We start from the raw sequence: 27,919 nt of genomic DNA, 5'->3' as shown, positions 1-27,919 counted from the left end.
ACAACGTAGCAAGGCCCCACCTCTATAAAAATTTAAAAAATTAGCTGGGCATCATGGCTGGCACCTGCACCCCTATCACTGGGGAGGCTGAGACAGATCACCTGAACCCAGGAGTTGGAAGCTGCAGTAGCTATGATTGTACCACTGTACTCCAGTCGCGGGTGACAGAGCAAGATCCTGTCTCCTAAAAAACAAAAAACAATATTCAAAGGCTAGGGAGATACAGTGAGATGTGATCCTTGGGAATCCTTAGTGTTTTAGATAATAGACAGCAGATAATAGGCCATAGCTCTGCTTCTGGCCACCAGGCTCTGGGCAAGGCAGTCTTGAGGTTCAGTGTCCTCTTCCGTGATACGGGATTATACCACCTCCTGTGACTGTTATGAATAATAAAGGAGACTGTAGGTATTAAACATCCAGCATAATGCTGGCCACAAGGAACAGCAGCCCCTCTGCTCAGAAGCCCAGGACGAAGACACAAAGCAGGCACGCTCAACAAAGACAGCAGCGAAGAATCTCAAGACGGGATTCATCTGTAGAGCAAAAGCCGCATGCAATAGGTTGTTTTCGCACTGAACAATACGAACATGGTTTTTAAATGACTTGACTTCTGGCAGTGGACCTGGGAGAGAAGGTCTCACGCAGGCTGCAGTGTCCAGCTTTGATTCAAGAGGCAGACACCCAGGAGGCTTGCTAGCGCCTTCGGATTTCCTACGTCTGTACTTTCACCTCTCTTGTCTCCTAGTTGTTTACTCTTTGTTTTCCTTTCTTATAACTTAAAGGGGGGAAGGAGACGGGAACAAGCCTGGGAAAGCTGCTGGGACCCATGCTGGAATGAATGCACAGGGAGACACTGGTGGAACTGAGGCACGGTGCTCCTCCAGGGGTGGGCTGGAGGACAGCAGAAGCAAAGGGAGGGGACGAGGAAACACAGCAGTCTAGGGCTTGCAGCCCCGAGTCTTTGCTGATGAGTGATGTGCACTTGTTTCAGTGTCAACCTTCACGAGCCTCAGTTTTTCCATCTGCATAATGGGGATTAAAAAGCACTGACTTCAAAAAGTTGTGAAAATATGCTGAACAATATATTTGAAAGCACTTTATAAACTTCAATTCATTGGGGGAACAAAAGGCAGGCACTACAGCCATGTGGCTGGAATAGGACTGCTATGCAAGGAGCCTGGGTGAGCGCAAGTCAGATGCCAGAGTGGCTGCACAGCCAGCTGCCGGAGCAGCGACTTACTCCCAACTTCTCAAAACCTTCTTGCCCACGAGTGGATTGATCCTGGTACACAAATATAAAGGCTGTTAGACGAAACAAGTCAACAATACTTTCAACACCTCCGTAAACCAATGGCAGGTACGAACATTCATTCTTTATTCCTCACTGGGCAGCCACATAAGCTACACTGCTTTAGGTTCAAGAAACTGAAATTTGGGGAGACCAAAGTAGAGTAGCATTAGCCCACAGTGAAAAAAGTAGGCATGCTCAACATTTTGATTTCAATTTGCATAGAGCAATGCTTTAAACAAACAAACAAATATCCCATGTGTAGCAGACAGATTCTAAGATGGATCTCAGCAACCCCTCCTCGGGAGCGACACCTTGTGTGACCTGCTCCTATGGCACACGGGTGAGACTTGTGATTTGCTTTAAACCAACAGAAATGGCAACAGGGACTGGATGTCACTTTCATGAACCACTTATGTAAGTTTCTGATGTCTGCCTTGCTAGCAGACTCTCTCTCTCACTGAACAAGTTGCCATGCTGCCCACTTGGCAAAAAACTGGGGCCTCTGGTCCACCAGCCAGCAAGGAACTCCATCCTGCCAACAACCACATGCGCTCGAAAGTGCACCCTTCCTGGGTCAAATTTCAGGTGAGACCTCTGCCCTAAGTGATACCTTGGTGGCAGCTTCACAAGGGACCCTGAAGCAGAGAACTTGGCTAAGCTGCACCTTGGTCCCTGACTCATAGAACCTGTGCAATCATAAATGTTGTTTTAAGCTGCTCAGTTTGTAATCTGATACACAGCAATCGATAACTAATACACCATCCACGCCCTACATAAAGCTAAGACGGGAAAGCACATTTCAGTTTTCCCTAGTCAGAGTGACAACTTTTCATATTGGGAATTTGCTGGTTTAAAAAGATGATAATTTAATGAGATATTTCCTTTTCCTGGTTTTCTCCTTTAAACTTGATTTCTTACTTCCAGTGTCTTAAGATATCAACCACAGCCTGAATTTTCTCCCCTCTTCCTTAACACAGCATAAGTACTCCAAATTTCAAAACTTAACTTATCTCAAGCTCAATCTCACCCAACTGCAAACTGAAGAACTTGAAAAGCCTTTATAAAAAAACCTCTGGTATTTCCAAATGAACTCCCTTCTTTTTCTAGCTCCTGAATTCTATATGGTCCCTTTTGCTAATATTCACTTCCATGGACACAAGACTCAGTTTTTAGACTCCTGCAAATAATTCTTTTCTGCATTAAAAGCTTCAGTTGTTACAGCTTCAAAAAAGTACGAATTATTCTTACTTACATCTGGCAGTCTATATAGCTTCATTGTTCTCTGCAAAGTCATATTTCTACTCAAGTGAGAAAATTTCACTTCCACCAACTTTCTGGGGTTTAGTGATCGATGCCAGTATCTGAAATACAATAAAGGTTTTAAAATCTAACTGATTTCTAGTGCTACAAGTTTGTACTCTGTCTCAGCTTAGCTGTTATGTAAGCATTTACTAAATTCTTACATGGTGCCTGGCACAGGGCTGGCCTTCTTCCTGTGTAATAAATTTACCAATTTTTTAATCTCTAAAATATATCTTTCATTCCTAGTTATGTTCCTTTGGAGTTTGTGACCTTTCATCTCTTTCACTCAAGAGGAATCTTAACATTGCAAAAGAAATATTAATATGTCCAGCTTTGCAAATATTTAATAAGCATCACCAATTCTATAAAAAGCAACCCAAAAAACTTTGAAAACATGAAAAAAGTTCCCCTAAATTAGGAGTCTTCATTTTTGCAGAATATATACCAAAGAAAACAAAGTTTTGAGAAGAGCTTGAATATTTTAAGTGATTCCAGTTTGGGTACTGGGATAAATGATTTGTAATAAAATATACCTGTGACGTCTTTTATCTATTTACTTACAAGTATTATAATAGGATATAGTAATTTTATAGTATTACTTTTTATACTGTGTTTATTTAAAGGGTTTTTTTGTTTGTTTTTGAGACAGAGCCTCAAGCTGTCACCCTGGGTAGAGTGCCGTGGCATCACAGCTCACAGTAACCTCCAACTCCTGGGCTCAAGCGATTCTCCTACCTCTGCCTCCCAAGTAGCTGGGATTACAGGCGCCCGCCACAACGCCCAGCTATTTTTTGGTTGCAGCCGTCATTGTTGTTTGGCGGGCCTGGGCTGGATTTGAACCTGCCAGCTCAGGTGTATGTGGCTGGCGTCTTGGTTGCTTGAGCACAGGCGCTGAGCCTATTTAAAGTTTCATCCTATTTGGGTCAGTAACATCAGTGGGGGGGATAAGCTCTTTCTGATGTTTTGGAAACCGGTTAGTCCAGTGGTGGTTTTTTCCAATATTTTCTCATTGGAATAACCTTTGAAAGCATCATGAGAGCAGAGGAAGTCATAAAAGGAAAGCTAACCCCTTCTTCTTACTCTAAGCAAACAAGTACATCTGGAGCCTATTCAGTGCTGTTTATCAGACTTTTAGAACAGTTTGGTTGTGCTGCAAAACACGGCAGTAGAGTGAGTGCCGGGATTGAAGAAAACGTACGATGTTGGCTGGGTGCCCATAGCTCAGTGGTTAGGGCGCTGGCCACATGCTCTGGGGCTGGTGAGTTCGAACCTGGCCGGGGCCTGCTAAACAAACAAACAAAAAAAAAATAGCCAGGCATTGTGGTGGGCGCCTGGAGTCCCAGCTACTGGGGAGGTTGCTGTAAGCTGTGATGCCAGAGCATTCTACCGAGAGTGACAAAGTCAGACTCTGTCTCAAAAAAAAAAAAAAAGACAATGGTACAATGTTGAAGAAAATGGTATAATGGACTTGGCAGACAATGGTACAATGTTGAAGAAAATGGTATAATGGACTTGGCACCTGTGGCTCAAGCGGCTAAGGCGCCAGCCACATACACCTGAGCTGGCAGGTTCGAATCCAGCCCAGGCCCACCAAACAATAATGACAGCTGCAACCAAAAAATAGCTGGGCGTTATGGCGGGAGCCTGTGGTCCCAGCTACTTGGGAGGCGGAGGCAGGAGACTCGCTTGATCCTAGGAGTTGGAGGTTGCTGTGAGCTGTGATGCCACAGCACTCTACCCAGGGCAACAGCTTGAGGCTCTGCCTCAAAAAAAAAAAAAAAGGAAGAAAATGGTATGATGTTTCAAGATCACAATTCCCTAGGGCTTGCCATGCAGGGAAAGCACTAGTCTTTACAAGGACCAGACAAAGAAGTCTAGATCCAGCATCATTAATTAGCAGGAAAATGTTATAAACTTTCTTTTTTTTTAAATCACCAAGTGGCTGTAGGAGATACCGGAAATGAGACTTGGCGGTTTTAAGCTCTCTGCCAGCAATAAATGACACAATCCCTGAGTGACACCTGTGGAGAATAACACTTCTAGCAAAAGGTAGTGGGGCTCAACACATTTGGGAAAGGGAAGACTTGGCCTAGGGACGTGGGGTTATTACCTGCACGTGGCCACCGGCTTGGGCAGAACAACGCCGGCTGTATACACAGCCTGAAAGATCCCCTCCAGGTTCACCCTTCTGGTTATCTCTCGGATTAACACTGGGGCTACCCGCTTCGATCTCAGTTTCTTATGAACGCAAAGAAAGTTGATTTCTACCATCTTCTTCACACTAAGAAATAAAGATGTTTAAAGTTAGGGCCAACCCAAGATTTCAAAAAATAAGACCACACCTGTAACATTTCAGAGACTTGAGAGCATGAGAGATATCCCTTAACACAATATTTAAGAAAAAATATTCTATCGTTTAGCTATTTCACAAATTTGGATTGAAATACGGTTCCATATTCCCCTGCCAAAATGACTAGAGTCTCAAACCCTCTTGTTCTGAATACATTTTAGGACTCTGGTCTTTTCCAAATTTTCAGTTTAGCAATCAGAACAGATGTGCCTCTTAAAGCTTCTGTATCTGTTTTTTTCTGTAATATATATAATTATAGCAATAAGTGGGTCATCCTGGCACAGAATCTACTAGGACATTGCTTTGGAGTAGGACACAAACCACCAGGCTTCCTGGCCTGACCAGACCAGAGCTGGTACCTTTCTGAGCTATAGTAAGTCCACTCGAGCCCCAAAGCCTGTTTCTGTGGCTCTGCTCTGGGACATAGAGTATTCCTCAAGATCAAATACTTTTAGCAGTAAATAAACTACATGTAAATTTAGATCTCTGACTTTCTGGGCTGGAGATACAGAGCAAAATGCAATATTCTTATGCTACAGAGAGGAAGTGTTTAGCCCTCCTAAAAATTTTAAGTATATTCTTCCAGAAATAAGGCTGAAATACCTATTATGGCTTTATTTATTCTGATACATACATACACACACGTATATGCATACACGTATGTGCACGCATGAAATTCAGAAGAGAGAGGCTAAGCAGGGAAACAGGGACAGAGTGGGAGACCACTGTGCTTTTTGGGGGTTCACAGTCCAAGATTATTTTTCTTGTTTTTTTTTTTTTGAGACAGAGCCTCACTCAGTCAACCCTGGGTAGAGTGCTGTGCCATCATAGCTCACAGCAACCTCAAACTCCGGGGCTCAAGAGATCCTCCTCCCCCAGCCTTCCAAGCAGCCGGGACTATAGGTATGTGCCACAACACCTGGCTAGTTTTTCTGTTTTTAGCAGAGATAAGCTCTTGCTCTCTCTCAGGCTGGTCTTGAACTCCTAAGCTCAAGCAATCTACCTGCCTTGGCCTCTCAAAGAAGATTATTTTTCTTTACTAATTAACAGCTGAACTCAACAGAGGTTCCCTTACAGCCCTTGGCCCCCACCCCCACAAACAACAGCTGTCCTAAGTCATTTTTAAAGGACTGTTCCAATTTTTAGGAAAGAAACACAAAAACTGGCATGGACAAGCTTTGACACGTACCTGTCATAAATCCGAATGTTTGCTGGGATGGCGCTTATGAACCCCACCAGTTTCTTATTTGAAGACACTCTGACCCCACAGTGCCACTGGGGGAGCCAGCCTGGGGGACGCAGAGCCCTGAAGTTGGGGTGGGCAAGAAAAACAGGCACCATTGAAGGTCCACGTACGCGGAGCTCCCAGCCCAACGCCCCGGCCACGCTCCAGGGCGCAGCAAGACTCACCACAGCAGGAACTCGGGCGAGTAGTCGAAGCGGAACATGTTGTCATCGTCTTCCACGTAGTTCTCATTGAGCAGTGTGTACAGCTCCTTGAGCTACAAGGTAAAACAAGAGGCCTATCCGGGGTGCTCAGAGCGGTCTCTGCTCACGCAGGGGATGAAGTCAAGAGTTTTACTCACCACTTCAGCGTTACTCAAGTCTAAAGTGTCCCACATGAAGCCCTGGGGCAAAGAATACGGTTCTTGGCGCACGTTGTCCTTGTCCGGTTCAATGGCACCGTGAGATGTTACGACTTCATCTGGACAGGGAGAGAAAGAGAAGAGAAGACGTATTAAGTTATCCCCAACAGTCCGTGACCCAAACCAACTCAGACTTCAGGCCCTGGGCTTAATACAATCTTTAAAAAGATACTTTTATTTCAGCTACTTCCAGACTGAAACAAGAAAGCGAGGCGGTGGTGTGGAGTAACTGCTAAATCACTGATTAAGTAAAAGGGGAAGTCCTTTGTCCTCCAGGGACAGAGATGACAATTTAGAAGTGTGTGAGTTCTGAGTCTCAACCCTAGCAATGCGGACCCATCATGCCCCCACTGTAATCAATGTGGGTTTGATGCCAGCCTGAGGATATCCTCCTTTTATTCTCATTTCAACAAACTAGGGGGGGGGGAAGGCCGCAGTGATCTCTGCTCCCTCTGCCCAGCAAACCTTAAAATTAATTGCAAGGTTGCTCGCTTCTGCCTGTGTGCACTGCTAGTAGCACTGCCCAGGCTATCACAGTCTCTCCCAATTTCTACCATGTCACCTTTTCTCCAGTTCATTCTCTGCAGAGCTCCCCGATGCGGTGGGAATAGATCCTAGCCTCCTGTGTGTGACCTCTGCCGGCCTCACCAGGGCCTTCCGTGGAATTCTCAGCCAGGAGTTGACACATGGACTTCTGCCATCTCTCCATGCCTAAAGCTTTGTCCTACCTCATCTGCCCTCTCTCCACTCCCTGCCTGGCCACACTCTTACTGCTTTTCTGCCGTGGTTTCCCAGGTACGACACAGACCCTTTGGTGTGTCCAGTGCTTAATAAAAGACACTCAACAAACACCGGCTGCGGCTGGGTGCCTGTGGCTCAAGCAGCTAAGGCGCCAGCCACATACACTGAGCTGGCGGGTTCGAATCCAGCCCCGGCCTGCCAAACAACAATGATGGCTACAACCAAAAAATAGCTCGGCGTTGTGGTGGGCGCCTGTAGTTCCAGCTACTTGGGAGGCTGAGGCAGGAGACTCGCTTGAGCCCAGGAATTGGAGGTTGCTGTGAGCTGTGATGCCAAGGTACTCTACCCAGGGTGACAGGTTGAGGCTCTGTCTATAAAAAACAAAACAAAATAAAACAAAAAACACTGGCTACATGAAGCCCCTCAGGGCTGGTTCTTCCATCACAGAACCTTCCTTCAGGGAAAAGTCACAGACTTTGTACCAGCTCTCTTCCTGCTTAATCCCCAACTTGGTTACTCTTGTTCTCCCCCTCCCCCAAATATCCCCAAGATATCCCAGGCTTCCTCATGTAGCCCAAATGGACAAACACCTGGTCACCCCCATATAGAATCCCCATGACCTCTGCATATGGCATGGCTGTCACACCACATCCCTGGGACAAGTGGCTCTGGACACTTTGGACTGAACTGGACCAGTGCTGGGGATGGGCAGACACAGAGAGGCAGTGTCTCCCTGACTTCCCGATGTTCTCCCTGACCTCAGGCTCACTCTCCCCCCACCAAGCTGGTTTCTCCACCTGTTCCGGCTTCGACTGCACTGAAGTGCCCCCCAAGAACTAGAGAACCAAACAAGGTGAGGAAGGGCCAGGAACAGGAGCACCAGCCATCTTCCCAAAGAGTGCCCCGGGGTTCCGTGCTGGCTGGATGGGGCTTTCTTCTCCCCAGGGTGAAGCGCTGGGCTAGACCTGATCCGCTTAGATCAATGCATCGAAGCCTTTAGCTAATGGTCATTCGACTCAATGTCACCAAATACCCTGTTACTTCATCCTAGGGAGTCTTCCTTCATGAATAAAGACATTTCTAGAGCGGTGCCCGTGGCTCAGTGAGTAGGGCGCCGGCCCCATATACCGAGGGTAGGGGGTTCAAACCCGGCTCCGGTCAAACTGCAACAAAAAAATAGCCGGGCGTTGTGGTGGGTGCCTGTAGTCCCAGCTACTCTGGAGGCTGAGGCAAGAGAATTGCCTAAGCCCAGGAGTTGGAGGTTGCTGTGAGCTGTGACGCCACAGCTCTCTACCGAGGGTGACAAAGTAAAACTCCGTCTCTTAAAAAACAAAAAAAGACATTTCTAAAGCCTGAGAAAAAGGGCAAGCTAAGATCCTTTCTCTCTTCCTTCTTTCACACTCACAAGTACTTTCTTTTTAACCACGTGACAGCTTTTAACAAGTCTGCAAACCAACATGCAAGGGCGCAAACAGTGACTGAGCTCTGGTTTATATCTGCTAAGACGGATTACGTGTATATAGCTGAGTTGTTATAAGTTTTGGATGGCAGTTAACCCTTTATAAGATACAGATGCTGGAACTGGAACCATCAAAAGAGAAAAAGAACAGAAATAATGACACAATACTCTTATCTTCACATATGCATACGACAAATGGAGCTGCATAGTTCATTTCTGAACATTTGTATGGCATCTGTGACATCAATTTTTTTTTCCTCAATGTGAACGAGGAACAAATAAAGTACATTTATGTCAACTTCATTGGTAAAAGTCCAAGTGAAATGGGACAAAGCAGGTGCAGATGAAGAGGCCTGTGGTGGCCTCCTCTAGGACCCAGAGCCCTTCCAAGCCCTTCACAGGGGTCCCGGTTCCCTTACAAAGCTGGGAACTGGCGACTGTGTCCACACTAACCACACTAACGTACAACACTGGCGAGATTTAACAGACGTTAATTAACACCGGCGAGTGCTCAGAATCCCACTGATAAATACTTCACAAAGTGCCATTTTGGTACAGTAGGATCGAGCAACTTGTTTTAGTCTTTTGGAATAACTGAGAAGTAAAACTACTAAGGATTTATGCATAGGAAAAACAACTCCATGAAACTCAGAAGGAAAAAATGACGGTGGGACAATTCTTCTTTTACACAGATTTTTAAGACTTCAGTGTTTCAAAAGTATGGGGAAATTGGGTGCTTTTATAGGGACAAGAATCAGAATATTTATATTTTAAAAAGTGTATATAATATAAAGTATATAGTTTTAAGAGTATATATATATTAAAAAGGATATTTATATTTTCGGCCAAATTTTGAGCAAATGATATTTATGAAGTAAAGTCTCTTTTGTGTTAGTCATTGCTGAGTTTAGCTGAAGAAGGTCCCTACACTATCTTTATTATTTGTTCATTCCGTTTTGCTTCTAGGAAAAAAGAAAAAAAAAAAAAATAGCAGACAGCTTACTTAGTTTGGGTACCGGTTGTGTGTCCCAGAACTGGTATCTGTGTTTTCCGGCCTCATCAATGCTCCTGGCTGGGCCCTGGCACGCAGATAACAGCTCCATTGCTCTCTGGATATCCTGCAGCTTCTGTATTGGGATGGTGGGATTCTACGAGAGCCGAGACAGAGACGCAAACCATGAGAAGGCTGCCGCCGCCCTTCAACTTGGGGCAGATGCACCTGGGTCTGCCTGGGAGCCTATCGGACCTACAAACTGGCAATCCTCCCAAGACCGGGCAAGGCCACAGACTCAAGTGTGTTACCTACAAAAATATAAGTGAACACATTCTGTTAAAAACAACAGTTCTACAGTTTTAATGGGGCTCAGTTAAAACTGGCAGTTTGGGAAACTTAAAGGAAATGGAAGCGCTCTTGGCTTTAGCCTTCCACCCACCTGTGAGGGGTTCCCAGCATCCCTCCTGTGGGGGAGAAGCCGACATGCAATGCGTGCACTAGTGTCACACAGCAGCCAGGCAGCCTCCAGCCTGGGAGCACTGCCAGGGAGGACGTTCTGCAGAAGCGATGCAGGGACGAGGGTAATAACTTCTAGAATGGAAACCAGGCAGACCAGGGAGATTTCAGTTCATTTAAAGAAAAACGAAAAAGAGATTTGAACTTAGTGTTGAGCTGGACGAGCTGGAAAGGAAATGATCAAGAAAGGAAACCTTTCTCCAAGCCCCTTCCTCCTGGGTACCCCCTGACCCTCCTCTCGAGACATCCCTCCAGCCAGAAGGAAGAGCGGTTTCCTCTGTAAAGTCAGATCCTTGGCAACCACAGCCGGTTGTTCCCACCCCACGGGTGGGAAACCAGCCTCCTTTTTTGGTAAATCACTTTCTCGGTCCACAAAACAAACAGTACCTTTAAACTTTAAAGTCCCTTTCTCAAAGCCAATATTCCCATCTCTCTTAAAAAGTTTTAACTCCCCAAATAATGTGATAACCCACAGAACATGAGACTGGACTAGACATGAGAGGCCAGTGCAGGGGATTGGATATGGAAATTGGTGACTTTTTCTAATGTGCAAAATGACTGATAAGTTGTAGGATTTTGATACCATACAAAAAATATTCTTCACTGCAGTTCGTAAGTGGGTAACAGAAACATTAGAGCCCTTAGGCTTTGCTGTGTGTTAACATGCCATGGACACCAATGAAAGGTACACTTGACCCTCAGTGGTTTGTAAACAGTGACTTTGGACTTATGCTCAACTTGGAGTCTGAAGTCTGTGGTCGGGAGTGAATCATTTTAACCTGAGAAGCTGACTCATCTGACACAGAATAGAGTTTACTTAATACAGACTGTCCTGTGGTTGCATTTTTCACTGGGCTTTCTTAGGGTTCTTGACACTGAAATCATGGCAGGAAACTTTCGTTCTGAAGGCTAAGTGGAGGCAGGTTAAAATTTTAATGTACCCACTGAGAAATCTAACAGCATAACCCAGGACTGCCAGGGTTTTTGTAAGCTGGTTATCTTATATTTTTACTGGGATCAAGATGATAAGACTCATATCTTTTTATTTATTTATTTATTTTTTGAGACACAGTCTCACTTTGCCTGGGCTAAAGTGCTGCGGTGTTAGCCTAGCTCACAGCAACCTCAAACGCCTGGACTCAAGCAATCTTCCTGCTTCCTCGGCCTCTCAAATAGCTGGGACTATAGGTGCCCACCAACAACTCTGACTAGTTTTTCTGTTTTTAGTAGAGATGGGGTCTCGATCTTGCTCAGGGTGGTCTTGAACTTATGAGTGCAAGCAGTCCTCCCACCTTAGCTTCCCGGTGTACAAAAGGCTCATATCTTAATGATACAAAGTTAACTGTTTTTCTTCTAATTTAACTAATTTCTAACAAAAGGAAATTTACAACTATTTAAACGCCACCAATACAATCTATTAGGAGACCTACAACCTAAACAGGAACTGAGATCATAGCATATTTCAACTAATAAGGCCTGAATATGCACCAGTTTGGCTTAAAAAGGCAAGATACAGCCCAGGCTTAGAAAAATATATCTATATGTGGTGGCTCACGCCTGTAATGGGCACTCTGGGAGGCTGAGGCAGGTGGATTGCTTGAACTCAGGAGTTCTACATCAGCCTGAGCAAAAGTGAGACCCCCGTCTCTAAAAATAGTCAGGTGTTGTGGTGGGCACCTGTAGTCCCAGCTACTCGGGAGGCTGAGGCCAGAAGGATCACTTGAGCCCAAGAGTTTGAGGTTGCCTTGAGCTATAAAACCAGGGCACTCAACCCCAGGGCAACTCAGTGAGACTTCGTCTCCAAAAAAAAAATCTATAGTATTCACACAGGGTTTGTTATGGTAATTTTTCTTTCCTGATTTCTGAGTTAAATCTTCTAACGCTAATATATCAAACTCAAACTATTTTGCCACAGACAGGAATAAGCATCTTTGTTCCAAAGGAGCCAATGACCAAAATGAATGACCAACTCCACGAAGACAACCTCAAGAGTGGTTTTCATGCTACCTAATTCTCCTCCTCAGGTAGACCAGCACTCTCTCCATACAATGACCACTCTTAAAATAAAATACTGAGCTCTCTCAATGCTCACTATTGAAATGCTGTCTGACAGTAGATTCAAATAAGCATAATTTCCAAACCCAGTGACAAAGTAGTAAGGAAAACTCAGCTATGATATTATTAACAATTATTATTATCTTTTTTAGAGATAGGGTCTTGCTGTGTTGCCCAGGCTGGAGTGCAGTGGCATCATCACAGCTCATTACAGCCTTGAGTTCCTAGGCTCAAGCAATCCTCTTGCCTCGGCCTCGCCAAGTACAGGGATTTATAGGTGTGAGCCACCATGGCTGGCCAGCTATAATAAATTCTCACTTCTAGACATTTAGATGCACACACGTTCCCAAAGGCGAGAACGAACACCAGCCCTGTGTGAACTCCCCACTCCCATATTCCCAGGTAAGAGGTAGAGGCAGGCATTCCTTTTTTCTTCTATCCTTGCTTTTTGCAGAATACTAAACATCAACTGTACTACTCTTTATCCATAATTTTCCCAATTTAAGACTTTGGAAAAAATGTCCAAGGTTTCTACCACTAAGAAGTCTGTAAGAATCTAGACAAATACCATTTTTATTTTTGTTCTTGCATGCAGACCAGAATATTCTCTAAATGTAGTCCACTGTAATTTACAGTGTTACCCACAGCTAGGTAAGCTTAAGAGCCACAGTTTTTAAAAATGCAATGGAGAACAATCCATATGAAGACACTGTTGAGGTCTCCTAATTAGAGAAAGAATTTCTCTACTACGTAAGGCTAACAGTTCCCCGGCCTTGGCTGGCTCTAGTTTCTCATAAGTGACCAGAGGTAAGGGAAAGGCTTAAAATTACGAGGGTAAAGGGAAGGGCAGAGGCTGATGGTAACGATGGAAGCAACAGGAAACGTCCACACTGCAGATAAGGAAGGCCACGTTTCTCTGATGAAGCAACACTAAAAAACTGGAAGATATTTTGCAAGCTTGTGGTGGTGTCCTCCTGTGAGCTACCTTGGAAAACTGTCTACTGGGGAGAATACTTATTACCTGAGAATCAAGTTGAAAGCTAGGGAGGAAGACTCACATTTTTCTTCTCACCCACCGTGAGTCAGGGGAAAACTGGGGTAAGTAATTTCCTTCTCAGTGATTCCTGGTCCTTTTGTGTGACATGGAATGACAACAACAAAACCACCTGCAAGGCTCACCCCGTGTGATGTATAAACTTTGTGTAAGAAGACAAAAATGTAAACCCATAAAATTTTGCATCGTGGTAATTACTGCCACCTACACAGTGGGTTTTTTATAATGTAAAAAGTCTTTAATTGAAAAAAAAAGATCGAATTTTAACCTCATGCCAGCCCAGTTGAGTTGGGGGAAGGTGTCATCCTTGTTTCCCAGGTACAGAAATGGGCTGAGGGAGGTATAGCACCTGGGCCATGGGCACACGGTTCATGGGCAAGGGAAGGAGCAAGGTCACTGCAAGCCATTTCCACAACACCACACACTGCCCATGATAACTTATGTGACACTACAATCATCAAAATCATCTCCACTTCATCATCCTGCCAATGCTGCCCCTTTCGCTGTGAGATTCTCGCATCAGGAGGGCTTTGTGCTTCCCGCAGGCCCAGTGCTCAGAGTACCTGGCCTGGGCTCCACAGGCAGGGTGGTTGCCATCTGTGCCACTAGACAACCGCATGGCACGACAACCCTCCGCCCGGCCGGCCATCTGCCAGCACAGGGCCCAGCCGGACAGTTTCTAGTTTGGTCTAAAGTGGGTGTTTCTTTAGGGAGAAGACAGGAGGTATTTCCTACCCAGGGCAATAGAATGAAGGATGGCCGCTGGAGATGGGTCTGATTCAGTCAGCGAAGGACTTACCCATGGCTTCTCTCGCTGAAATCTGCTGCCAGATGATGTTGTGCTATTCAGGTAATTAGACAGACACCCAGAGAAATTAAAATGTGAACATCTTCTGAACTAAAAGTAATAAATATTAAGTGCAACTTCAAAAAATAAAAAAACCTAACAAGCTCACATTGAGATTTTCTTTGACAACTATAATCCATTAAGTGCTCATTTACTGAGACGTGAGGGAGGAGGGGAGACAGGGCGTATACACATCCACACAAAAGCACAGTGTACCTTACTTATTTGGGTGCCAAAGTCAGTTTTCAGGAGGCTGCGAATTCCCGCCAGTTACCAGTGCTACTCAACGCAGGGTCACAAACAAAACCCTCACACATCTGATCCAACAGGGCGCTAAGCTGCGTAAATCCACTCATGCAGGAGAAATCACAGAGGCGAAAATCAAACAGGCCTCTCACCTTGGAGGGCTGCTGAATTTTAATCTCCTGGGAATCAGAGGCGGAGTCTGACTTGGTGTCCCCGGAATTTGCTTTCTCCTTTTTTCTCTTCTGTTTCTTCTTTTTCTTTTTGGCTCCCAAATCCCCTCCGGAACTTCTGTAGGAAATGCAAAGAAGGGAAGACAAACAAACTCCATTATATAAAATTGAGTTGCATAAAATTATAGAAAAACACAAATGTGATACGTGATAGAAAAGAACTAAGTTAGGATGCAAACAAAAAAGGGAAGGAAGTCAGTTATAATATCAGCAAACAACAACAAGAAGTTCGGAGGAAATTCACGGAGGAAAATTATAGAAATAAACCCCAATTTTATCCCCAAAGACAAACAGTTTTTACAGTTATCAGTGCTTTACTAACCTACTCTTTTGTCAGCCTTTTAAGGGAAAGATACAAAATGTAAACCCTTCCACACCAACGTCTCTTTCGCAAAACACACCACTCATCTTTAAGCAACAGCACTAAAGAAACTTCTTTTCTGCAGAGGAGGAAATTCTTCCTGATAAGAGATTTTTAGGAGGAGGGATAACAATAAGTGGAGGAAAAACATTAACTGGAGTAACATTTCCCCTTGGTACCCTCGTCATTTTATGACTGTTGTCTTCTGAAAGAGCAAATAGAAAAAAAAAAGAAAGACGGCTGGAGATTTAAATTTTCCAATGATTTGGGCCTTTAGTACCACGCAATTCCCAGAAGGTAAATTAAAAATTAAAGTCAAAGATTATTATTGCTCAATACAGGGAAAAGAGATGTAATCAGTCCCCCCCCTTTTTTTTTTTAAGAGACAGAGTCTCACTTTGTTGCCGTAGGTAGAGTGCTGTGGTGTCACAGCTCACAGCAACCTCCGACTCCTGGGCTTAGGCAATTCTCTTGCTTCAGCCTCCCAAGTAGCTGGGACTACAGGTGCCCACCACAATGCCCAGCTATTTTTGTTGCAGTTTGGCCGGGGTCGGGTTCGAACCTGCCACCCTCAGTATATGGGGCCGGCGCCCTACCCACTGAGCTACAGGCACCGCCCAATCAGTCCCCTTTCTCTGCTTTCAATCAGCTCTACGTGAAGCTGTCTCTCCCTTTTTTTCCTTGGGTTTTTACCTACTTATCACGCAGACATTTATCATAAGAGACTTACCCGTCATTAATACATATTCACAGCCTTATAATATTGGCCCTCAAAGGCAGCCAATAGTTTTCCTGGGATACGAGCTTTAGAATGTTTTTCCTTTCTGTGTATGTCTTCCTTTTCATGATGAGTAATTTTTTTTTTTTTTAATGGGAATCTTAAAACATATCATTTTGAAACTTGCTTTCCACCCCCACCCCACCCCTCCACTTAACAAAGCATCTTGGAGTGATTTTCATGTGATGTACAGTTGACCATTAAGTGACACTGGTTTGAAGTGGGTGGGTCCACATCCACTTACTCGAGAATGTTCTGTCACCTCTGCCATCCCAGAGAGCAAGGCGACCCCTCCTCTCCCTCCTCCTCCTCCTCAGCTCACTCAACAAGTGAAGACCATGCTGGTGAGCCCTTCCCCATCATGATGGTGATCCACCGTGACTTAGTGAACAATAAATATGTTTTCACTTCCTTATGATTTTCTTAATAACATTTTCATTTCTCTAGCTTTATTGGAAGAATACAGCATATAATCCATATAATATACAAATAAATATGTGTTCACTGACGTTACATTATTGGTAAGTCTTCCAGTCAACAGGGGGCTATCAGTACTTAAGTTTTGGGGAGTCAAAAGTTACATGTTTGGCCAGGTGTAGTGGCCCAGGCCTGTAATCCTAGCACGCTGGAGGCTGAGGTGAGTGGATTGTTTGAGCTCAGGAGTGGACGACCAGCCTGAGCAAGAGCGAGACCCTGTCTCTAAAAATACTCGGGCATCGTGGTGGGTGCCTATAGTCTCAGCTACTCAGGAGGCTGAGGCAAGAGGCTTGCTTGAGCCTAAGAGTTTGAGGTTGCTGTGAGCTATGACGCCATGGCACTCTATTGAGGGCAACAAAATGAGACTCTGTCTCAAAAAAAAAAAAATTATATGTGGATTTTTAACTGTGCAGGGGTCTGTATTCCTAACTCCCGTGTTGTTAAAGGATCAACTATATTAAGCTAATTCCTTTCTTGTTAGCAACTGGACAGCATTCCACCATGCAGACAGATCACATTTTATTTAACCATTCCTAAGTTAAAAAAAAAAAAAATTCTGGAGCTTCCTAAGTATCATTTTGAACTTTAACCATTCCTAAGTAAAAAAAAAAAAAAAAAAAAAAATTCTGGGGCGTCTTCCTTTTGCTTTCAAGCTAGTATTTCTACAGGTGGAAATGCCAGGTCAAAGGGCATGCACATTTCTGCTTTTAATAAATGTTTAAGACTGATTTGCTAAGTACTGTACCACCTTCCACTCTAGCAACAGTAAGTAAACCAGAGCCTCAGTTTCCCTACATCTTTGCCTATCATTCTTTTTCATCTTCAACAGTCTTCTGGGTAGACACAAATCCCACTGTAGACTTAATCTTCATTTATGGAATCAGGAGAAAGGTGACACAACCTTTCATGTGTTTATTGGCCATTTAAATTTTTCCATCAATTGCTCACTTATATCCCTTTCCTGTTAGTCATCTTTAAACAAATGATTTTAGGGGTTCTTTATAATAGCATGGATAGCATCTTTCATTTAATATTTACAATGGGCACTTGATTTCATTTAACGCTCCCAATAGCCCTAGGAGAGAAACTGCTTTCTGTTTGTATTACATTGCCTACTTTGCGGTCTGTTATTTAGATTGCAATACTTTACCTCGTTTATTTTTTTTAACCTCTTATAAAGGCCTTTCCTATTCCAAAATTACTTAAAGAAAGATCCTTTTATACTTTTCTATCATTTTAATGGCTTAAAAAAAATAGCTTCCTAACCTCCTTGGAATAACATGTGTACAATGTGCCTTGACTTGTCAAAACTAATTACCAACACGAGAAAGCCCCATTAGAGAACAATTTGCTAATACAGGGGTCAACTAACACAGCTGCTACTGCAAAGACTAAGCAAGACAGGCCGATGGGCCTACTTATTGGATACTCGTTCATTCTTTTGACGATTACAGAATGACGTCCATCTTGTGCCGGACACTGCGCCGGTGCAAGGACTTTTAAGATACATGGAAATTCTTTGATGCTTCTGTCATGGAGAAGTTTCGTCTCCCCACCTCCCATTGGATCTGGGTCAGCCTGCCTGTGATGTGCTCCAAGGAGCAGAGGAAGTGACACTCTGTGAATTCCAAGCCTATTTGGTCTCGCCTGGTTCCTGTGGGATGCTCACTCTGGAAGAAGCCAGGAGCTGTGTAAGGAGTCTGGCTGCCCTGAGCCCACCAGGCTGGCGGACAGGTCCATAGACAAAGAAGATGAACTTCCAGGCAGCAGCCGCCGTCTGGCCAGCCCTGGAAACGCACCATCTCAGGATGACTGGCTCGGCCTAGTCTACAGGGGATGGCACCCCAAGCAACACCTGACTGAGAAGGTCTGAGAGACCCCAAGTGAGAAGTTGCCTTTGCTAACTTCCTGATACACAGAATCTGTAAGTGGCTGGGTTTTTTTTTTTTTTTCTTTTTTAACATCACCCAGTTTGTGATGATTTGCAATGCAGCAATAATAAGGCAACAGAAATTTGGTATCTGAATGTGGACGGGCCTGCGACTCACCTATCGCCAATAATTCAAGGCAATAAAGTATTGCTATGTGACTTCTGGAGCTGAGTCAGAAAGCCACCTAGCTCCCTCCACCTAGTTCCCTCAGAATGTGCTTGCAGCCCAATTATCTGAGCCCGACCATGCTGGGGAGGCCACATGGAGACACCCTGGTTGAGAAAGAAGCTGAGCTCCTGCCAACAGCCAGCCCCCTGGTGAGACACCTTGGATGTCCAGGCCAGGTGAGCCTGCAGGTGACCGTAGTTCCAGCCAAACTCAGATGGCAACGCAGTGAGAAGTTCCATCCAAGAACCTCTCCAAGCCCCTAAGCTGTCGGCTCTGTTCCAGGGAGCTGACATTCTTAAGGCAACAGATAAGACCCACAGGTGGGAAATAAATGACCATGTCCCTTGGAGTCAGGCATGGGCGGGCAGGCACTTTAGCCACTAGGGTGTAAGAAGAGATGTCTTCTCCCTACGTGAAAACAGCAAAGAGCCGTCACACTTTTCTTTTTGCTGTCTCCCCTCCCATGCTAAGCCCTCAGCCTTGACTCAAGATGAGAAATCGAGATGACACAGCCTCCGTCAGCCCAGGTCCCTGACTGCCCATGTGCAGGATGACTAGGAAATAAGCCTTTGTTGACTTAGCAACAGAACTGTGGGGCTGGTTTTTAGCACATCATCACTTCAGTGTCCCATCTGGCCTTCCTGCCCATCTGGGTTACAAAGGGATCCCTACGTGCGTTCATTATTCATGTACTAAAGTAATGAACTTTAAAGTTGAAAATGGATAGATGATTCCTCTGTAAAGTCAAAATGTGAAAGATAATGTTTGCTAGTGAGAGAAACTAAGAAATAAGCACTTGAGTTATAGGGTCTTATTTCCACTCTATTAAATAATTCTTAAATAGGAAACAGTGCTCATTTTTGGAGCTGTATTAAGACCTTGTCAAGTGGCACCCCAGAGGTCTAAAAACAGAAAGGCATTCCCATCCCAAAATGAGCAGTTTATTTCCATCAGTAGAATCAAACTTGTACTGTCATGATGTTTACATTTAAAGTCATCTGCTGGTGAGGGAAGCCCATAACTATCTGCTTAGCAGTTGGGCTTAAACAAACATATCACAGCCAGGTACGGGAGCTAGAAACATGCTGTGGGTGTGTATGGTTTTCAGTATTTTCTGATTTTAAAGTAGGAATAGTCTAGGCTGTTCTCTCTCAATTTTCCTATAGCTGGCACCTTACAAAGTGGCAAACCTGCTGGACTGTTAACTGCTCTGTGTGTGTTACAGATAACAGCATCCCTGCTGCCTCACACTAGTAGATCTTAATAACAAATGCCTCTTAACGAGAGAGAGAGAGAGAGAGAGAGAGAGAGAGAGAGAGAGAGAGAGAGATGGATACATAGATAGATATTGTGATTCCAGTATTGATTTCTTTACTCTGTTCTCCCAAACACAATGCATAATCCAGGGCAGGAAGCCCACCTTGCAGCTGTCATCATTTGGCTGCATCATGGCCTCACCTCAAGCAGGATCTCAGCCACCTCATGGGTTTGGATGGTTTCGTCCCTTACTCAGAGTATTCCTTTTCCTCTGATTGACATAGGGAGTATCCACAAAGCCCTGTCACCTCTGAGTAAAGCAGAGAATCATGGCAAGCCCTACTACCCTGTTTCCCCGAAAATAAGACATCCTCCGAAAATAAGATCTACTCACAGGAAAGATAAGACGTCCCCTGAAAATAAGACCTAGCGCATCTTTGGGAGCACACCTTAAAATAAGACACTGTCTTATTTTCAGGGAAACAGGGTAAGTCGCTCAGAGCCTGAACATGCCCCAGAAGTTCATGGCCAGTGAAGGGTGGAGATGACAATAAGAAGCCAACCACTCAGGAGTGGAAGAAAAAGTATCCAACGTACTCAGCTCTACTATGAAGCTAATTTATAGCTTTCACATGAAGGCTATAACCCAACTATAGCACAAGCATATGGGGAAAGGGCCAAGGAAGGGGAAGGGAGGGGGGAGGTTAGGGTGGAGGGAGGGTACTGGGTCACACCTATGGTGCATCTTAGAATGGGTACAGGCGAAACTTACTAAAGGCAGAATACAAATGTCTTCATACAGTAACTAAGAAAATGCCATGAAGGCTACATTGAACAGTTTGATGAGAATATTTCAGATTGTATATGAAACCCGCACATTGTACCCCTTGATTGCACTAATGTACACAGCTATGACTTAACAATAAAAATAAATTAATTAAAAAAAAAAAAGAGGTCAACCAAGTAGGCAGGCAGCTGCGACTGCTGGGTGGGGGAGAAGTGACCCATGGACCAGTCAGTGATTTAAATATTTACACGGGGGCCAGGCACCGTGGCTCATGCCTGTAATCCCAATACTTTGGGAGGCCAAGGTGGGTGAATTGCTTGAGCTCAGGAGTTCAAGACCAGCCTGAGGAAGACCCCATCTCTACTAAAAATAGAAAACTAGTTGGGCATGTGGCAGGTGCTGGTAGTCCCAGCTACTCAGGAAGCTGAGGAGGAGGATCGCTTGAGCCCAGGAGTTTGCGGTTGCTGTGAGCTATGATGCCACAGCAGTCAGGGCGACAAAGTAAGACTGTCTCTGCATAATTAATTGATTACCTGGTTACCAACAGCAGAGGGTGGCTTGCCCTAGGCAATGGGTGAACAAGCAGCTCGGCCTTGAGTAAAAGCCCAGCTGGAGAAGAACCACCTTTGCTAGCTTTTCATCTAGTTTGTTAACCAGGTCCTTCTCTTGCATATTGTTTCCAAGGTTTTCATTCTCTTAAACCATATTCTAAATTTGGGAAAGTATGTCCCATTTCATTAGCCTTCTCCCATTCATCCTTATCAAACAATTTTGGTGCCTACTTCAATAAAAACCCAATTCTGATAAGAGATAATGTTCAATTAGAATCAGCTTTTGCCTAACACTCATTGGCCAGAAACTTGTCTAGTATGAAGTTTAGTTTGTAAAAGACCTGTCTTTGAGGTAGTCCCAGATCAGAGAGTAGAAGAAAATACTTCAAAAGCCAAAAAAAATTTTTTTTACGTATCTTTAAGACTAAATACAAATTGTTCAGCCATTCCACGGACAAATTTCCTAAAGGCTTAGTTCTGTTCATCTTAAATCCTCCTAAAATGATGACCAAAACAAGTAGAAATTCCAGAATTTTTTAAAAGGCTGAAGGAGTTGGCCCAAATTGGTGAAAAATTGCCCTATTTTGTATAGCCCTTTCTCACCCATGATCACAAATGTTTTTCTGATAGAATAGCTGATATACACCAGTTCTTGTATAACTTTTCTCATTTTTGGGCCTCATTTTTACTAAAGGAAGACAAGTTAAAAAAAAAAAAGGTGTTTTGTTTTTTTTTCGGGTGGTGCCTATGGCTCAAGGAGTAGGGCGCTGGCCCCATATGCTGTAGGTGGTGGATTCAAACCCAGCCCCAGCCAAAAACTGTAAAAAAAGAAAAAAAAAAAGTTTTTTTCTGACTGAGATTCAGTATTGCATTACCATTGTTATATTTAAAAATATCAATGCGTGCCAGCAAAGTAAATACTTCCATGTACTTTTAAAATGATATTCCTATTTCTAAATTCCCTTGAACATCAACTTTCCAATTTTTAGCTTCCTTTTTTATATATCCCCATGCTGATCATAGAGCTACTCAATTCTTTCATTAAATGAATGTCCCGTATTTGGATGAAATCCTATGTTTACTGGGTATGGAAAAATACCATGCTCTTCTTCTAGAAAAATCTTCTTCCGGCAAGATCCGGCTGGAGTGGGAAGAGCACGGCCGCCTCATGCAGCTAAATCTATGAGGAGGAACAAGGAGCTTGCAACAGCGACAAGAAGCATCGGTTCTCAGCAGGGACAAAGCCCAGGGAACCCAGAGCTCAGAAGAAAGAGCAGAGTTGTAGATGGTTTTGAAAAGAAAAACAAGTTGACAAAAGACTCAAATAAGACAGCGTGATCCAAGGCAGAAGGACTGAAAAATGAGCCTGTGCCAGAGATGAGAGCGAGAAAGAAATTCCAAGGGCAACGTCTTCGGCCAAGTTGGGGAGGCTGCGCGAATGGCACTTTTCACCAGGAATCACAAAGGTGAACTTGGAGCTGAGCCACGAAACACAGAAGGAAACGCACCTCCCAGATTCAAAGGCCACTAAAGGTCACAGTTCCCTTTGGGATGGTGGAAGAAGGAAACAAGAGAATGTTTAAAAACCACAGACACTGTCTAAAAGCAAAGGAATAATTGGCAGAGTCTAAAAGGGACGAACCAGGAGAGCAGGCAAGACTGCATAGTTCTCTTTTGCCAAAATGTACCCTTTCCCCTACTCCCGGGGATCCGAGGACCACACAGGCGTGACGGGAAACTGATGCACAAGTCTGGTCACCCCAGGTCTCTCTCCAGCCTTCTGTCACGGCTGAGGGTGGAGCCAGGCCCAGGACAAAGTAAGAAATGATCAAATCCTGAGTTTTAGAGTGAAATGGACCACTAAAAGCAGCCTTTTAAATTTACCAAGGAAGACACTCGTCCCTATAGAGGTTAACTGACTATTCCAAAGTCAAACTCAGGGTTAATGACAGAAGGGTCTGGACTCCTGGTTTAATGTTCATGTCAACCAACACGTCATACGGCCTCCCTGAAACTTGTTAATGGAAAATATTTTAAAATACTCATGAGGAAATATTCTAGAAAAATGATGTATGTCCCAGGGCGTTAATTTCAGCACCGTGTACCAGCACAAGGGACTGGAGCCCATCTCAGTGTGCACGGACAGGGGACAGAGAAAGAACAGGACAACCACCGAATGACCACCTCTCTAAGCAGGAGGCTGGTCAACGTGTTTTGATGTATGATGCCCCCAAGATACCCAGTAAGTGAAGAATCATAGGCACCCGCCATCTGCAGAGAACGTGTGTGTAAGCACATGTGTGCAGTCCCCTCTCCTTATTCTGGTTATACATACACAGACCACCGTCACCAGGACACACCAAGGACTGGCAACAGGAGCTGCCCCCGGGGGAGGGACACTCAGCGCAGGGAGACTGAGACGTAACTTTTCAGGACATACCCTCTTTCATGCCTGTTGAATTTTCTACTATATACTCATACTACCTAGTCAAAAAATAACACAATAAAAAAGTGACCATGTCTCCAAGGCCAAAGCTGTACAGATGTTTCATTAGCTAGTGTACAGGTTGAGCAGCGTAGGCTGGAGTCCCAAAATAACAGCTGCTCACAACACAAGTTCATTTCTCTTTCATTTCTCAGCTCCCCACCATGGGGAAGGGATGCTCTAAAAGGGTGTGCAGACCCAGCCTGCTCTCTGTCCTCCTCCGGCCCCAGGATGCTTGTTTGGTTCCCGTGGTCCCACATGCCTTCCCACCACACACTTACCAGCCAGGAGGAAGGAGGAGAAGGCCCCTTTGGGTGCCCAGAACAAAGGATGTCACCGTGGAAGAAGGGTCCCACTGGCAGTCCTGGCCAGGAGGGTCCAGGGGACTAGATTGACGATGGTACTCTCCACAGAGCCACACAACGGAATACACAACCGCTCACTGACTCAGGAACAGGCCATACAATGACCAGGGGAGATGCTCATGGCTTGTCAAATACAAAAACAGGAGTTTACAGGTGTGATACAAACAGTACACAGCAGTCCTCTTTATCCAAGGAGGATGCATTCCAAGATCCCCCAATGGATGCTTGAAATACCATACAGTCCCAAGCCCTCTACTGGATACTACGCACGAATTTCTTTCTCCTCCTTCATAATTGCATGGATAGAAAATTCCTTCTTACTATAGATCTTAGTAACCTCAGCAGATGATTTTTTACATTTCTTAATAATTAAGTTTAGAACTTTCGCCTTTTCACAAGGACACACTTTTCAGCTGCATTCCGGCATATCGAAATTGCCAGCATCACTACTCTTAAACACTTTGGGGCCATTCTGAGTAAAATAAGGGTGACCTGAACCCACGCATTGTGATCCCACAACAGTCAATCTGATCACAGCGACAACTACTGTGTGACTCACTGTCGGCAGTATAGACAGAACAGATTCGGTGAACAAAGGGGTGAGTCACGTCCCAGGAGGGACAGAGCAGGGCAGTGTGAGATTTCATCACGTTACTCAGAATAGCACTTGATTTAAAGCTGATGAATCGCTTCTGGAATTTTCCATTCAATATTTTTGGCCCAAAGTTGACCTTGGGTAACTGAAATTTCAGAAAATGAAACCAAGAATGGGGTGGGGGGCGAGAGACTGCTGTATTTGCATTTTTGTGAACATACGTGAATAGAAAAAGGTATGTATGTTTGAATATACCAAAGCAGTGTCTTTTTCCTTGATGACACGCCCTAACGTTCTACATTACAAATGTGTTTTTGCGGGCGGCGCCTGTGGCTCAGTTGGGAAGGCACGGGCCCCATATACCGAGGGTGCCGGGTTCAAACCCGGCCCCGGGCAAACTGCAACCAAAAAATAGCTGGGCGTTGTGGCGGGTGCCTGTAGTCCCAGCTACTCGGGAGGCTGAGGCAAGAGAATCGCTTAAGCCCAGGAGTTGGAGGTTGCTGTGAGCTGTGTGAGGCCACAGCACTCTACTGAGGGCCATAAAGTGAGACTCTGTCTCTACAAAAAAAAAAAAAAAAAAATGTGTTTTTGCAAAAGGAAATTTTTTTAAAAAACTTCATTTGGAAAATAAAAAGAATTCTGCCTTCATTGACTTTTTCTTTAGTTTCTTTAAAATGATAATACCCCGAAGTAGTTAAGAACAAATATCCTGCCCCCCCCCAAAAAAAAACCACTATAGGAAGGAACTATGGGAAATTATCACTTTAACTGAATCCCCTTCTTTCTCTGGGAAAGCACAATCTGAACTGGGACTGAATAATCACAATTTCGGGAATAAAGCCCCTATTTCTCCAAGGTCTGTGTACTTAAGCCAGTAGTAGGAGCTCAATGTGCTAAACAAAACAGAAAGAGTAAAGGTAAAAATCCCAGTTCAGTCTATTACTCTGACCAATCTTTTTCCTAAGGCTGGGGAGTATGACAGGACACCAACTAACGAGAACTCAGAGCCCAGAAAAAGAACACGATCCCGCCAGTGGTGCCCAGGTGCCGGCTATGGGGTTGAGCACAGGTGACTGGAGGCACCTCCTGGCAGTGCTGTCATCAAGAGACACACAATGACAGATTCCTTGGGCCCACTTTGCCTCCTGGCTGCCTGGAATGCTGGCTGGTGGCAGTGCTGGAGGGCAGAGCCTCAGAGCAGGGAGGGCTGACAAGGACAAGGCCACAGCTGGGACAGCAACAGACTTCAATCAGGAAGGAGAAGCTATGGCCATGAAAATCAGCAGGAGAGAAAATAATCCTACTGCAGATTATAGAGATGCTATAAATTAACAGTAGTCTTTAAAGCAGTGGTCTCCAATCTTTTTGGCATCGAGGACCAGTCTCCAGGAAGACAATTTTTCCACAGATGGGGAATACTGGATGGGACAGGGAGCAGAACTTAGGCACTGATGCTGTGTGGCCAGCTCCTAACAGATTACAGGCCAGACCAGTGCAGAGCCTGGGGGTTGGGAACCATGACTTTAATAGGACTAAAGAGAACAGAGTTCTCTATAACCCATTTGCAATATTCTCTAAGCAAGACAATGTATGCATTTATTTACTTTTTAAATCATTGATATTTAGTGTGCCCAATAGGCTGGTGAATTTCAGCTCCAAAGGTGTTCAGGTTGGTAATTTATGACTTGCAGAGAAAAAAAATCTTGAAACATTATCAAACCAATTCATCTTATTGAGAGTCCCTGGGACAGTGTAGTTGAGTAAAAAGGCCTGGGTTTGCAGTCAGACAGAGGCAAGACCTGAATGCGACTCTGAGGTGTGGCCGGGACACACCTCAACCTGATACGCCTCTATCTCCACATCTGCCACTGTAACGAGTCAGTGAGAAAAAAACATTCACACGAAGTACTGAGCGCATGCTAGGAGTTCAGAGTATTAGCTGTTGTTTTAAAATGCTGGATCCCACACAGAACAGAACACAACTAAAACTCTACAATCCAAGTCCTTTCCATTTAGAGGTACAAAAAGAAATCCTTCACATATTCCTACTGCACAGGGAGGAAATAAAGAAAATAAGAAATTAATTTTTAGTGGGGATTAAGTGCCACTGGAATCCACTCAATGAATCTTTGTTAAACTACTGAGATGTGTGATGTTGTCAGGATCAGAGACTGGAGGTGTGGTCCCCATGCACTAAATCCACCTGAGAGGGGACAGACACTTGTGACTATTCCATAGACGTATTCTCTGGTGTGTCACGGTCAGTCCAGGCCACTTTTTTTTTTTATTGTTAAATCATAGCTGTGTACATTAGCCCAATCAAGGGGTACAATGTGCTGGTTTCATATACAATCTGAAATATTCTCATTAAACTGTTCAACGTAACCTTCTTAGTTATTGTATATAGACATTTGTATTCTGCCTTTAGTAAGTTTCGCCTGTACCCATTCTAAGATGCACTGTAGATGTGGCCCCAACCATTGCCCTCCCTTCACCCTAACCTCCCCCATCCCTTCCCTTCCCTTGGCCTTTTCCCCATATTCTTGTGCTATAGTTGGGTGATAGCCTTCATGTGAAAGCTATAAATTAGCTTCATAGTAGGGCTGAGTACATTGGATACTTTTTCTTCCACTCTTGAGATGCTTTGCTAAGAAGAATATGTTCCAGAACACCACAGACTGAGTGGTTTAAAGACCAGACGTTGATCTCTTCAGGGTTCTGGAGGCTAGAAGCCCAAGATCAGGGTGCTAGCAGGGTCGAGTTCTGCTGAGGACCCTCTCCCTGGCAGAGAGACTGAGCTCTGGACTCTTCATCACTCTATCAGGGCACTGATCCCATACATGAGGGCTCCACCCTTATGACCTAGTGACCTCCAAAGGTCTCATCTCCAAATACCATCACACTGGGGACTTTGACTTCCACACATGAACTTGGGGAAACACACAATGCGGTTCCCAGCAAGGTGCCAGCCTTGTTCACTATCTCCTGCTCTGAAAATGACCTCTGCCAACAGATCTCAGTGGCAAAGGAGCAGCCCTAAATGGGCATGTTGTACCACACAACAATCCCTGCCTCTATCGCTCCCCGCTCTGCTCCAGCTGCCTGGCTCAAGTCTGAATAATTCCCAGGTGACAGGAGTGGGTGGAAAGGCGTCCTGGGGAGGATATCCACTAAGGGCCAGAGGGCCTCTGGCAGGGGTCATCACCTTTGGTCATAGTGACCGTCTGTGGAAGGCTTCATGAAAGAAAGAACATTTGAGCTGACCTTGAATTTGGAGAAGAGAAAGGTCAGGAGAACACTCTCAGAGGCAAAGGACATCTAGGGAAGTCTCGACCCACAGAGAGGCATGGGCAGCAACACATTACTTTTGGCGAACAATGATGTCTGACACTGAATTTGAAGTTTGTTTTCTGCTCTATGCTATAATCACCAC

General features: G+C 44.6%; 1 protein-coding gene across 1 annotated transcript in view; it reads right to left on the bottom strand.

Annotated features, from left to right (window-relative positions):
- NMT2 (N-myristoyltransferase 2) overlaps positions 1-27,919 on the bottom strand; it is a 45,758-nt gene that overhangs the window by 9,700 nt on the left and 8,139 nt on the right. The window contains exons 2-8 of the mRNA XM_053572901.1: positions 14,654-14,789; positions 9,793-9,937; positions 6,530-6,648; positions 6,354-6,445; positions 6,133-6,249; positions 4,704-4,874; positions 2,544-2,652 (exon numbers count right to left, since the gene is read on the bottom strand). Of these exons, the coding sequence (XP_053428876.1) occupies positions 2,544-2,652; positions 4,704-4,874; positions 6,133-6,249; positions 6,354-6,445; positions 6,530-6,648; positions 9,793-9,937; positions 14,654-14,789 (889 nt within the window). The remainder of the gene's footprint in view (positions 1-2,543; positions 2,653-4,703; positions 4,875-6,132; positions 6,250-6,353; positions 6,446-6,529; positions 6,649-9,792; positions 9,938-14,653; positions 14,790-27,919) is intronic.

Source organism: Nycticebus coucang, chromosome 20 (genome assembly GCF_027406575.1).
Source record: "Nycticebus coucang isolate mNycCou1 chromosome 20, mNycCou1.pri, whole genome shotgun sequence".
Classification (NCBI taxonomy): domain Eukaryota; kingdom Metazoa; phylum Chordata; class Mammalia; order Primates; family Lorisidae; genus Nycticebus; species Nycticebus coucang.
The sequence above is the reverse complement of the archived record's forward strand: the minus strand, read 5'-3'. Positions and strand labels throughout refer to the sequence as shown.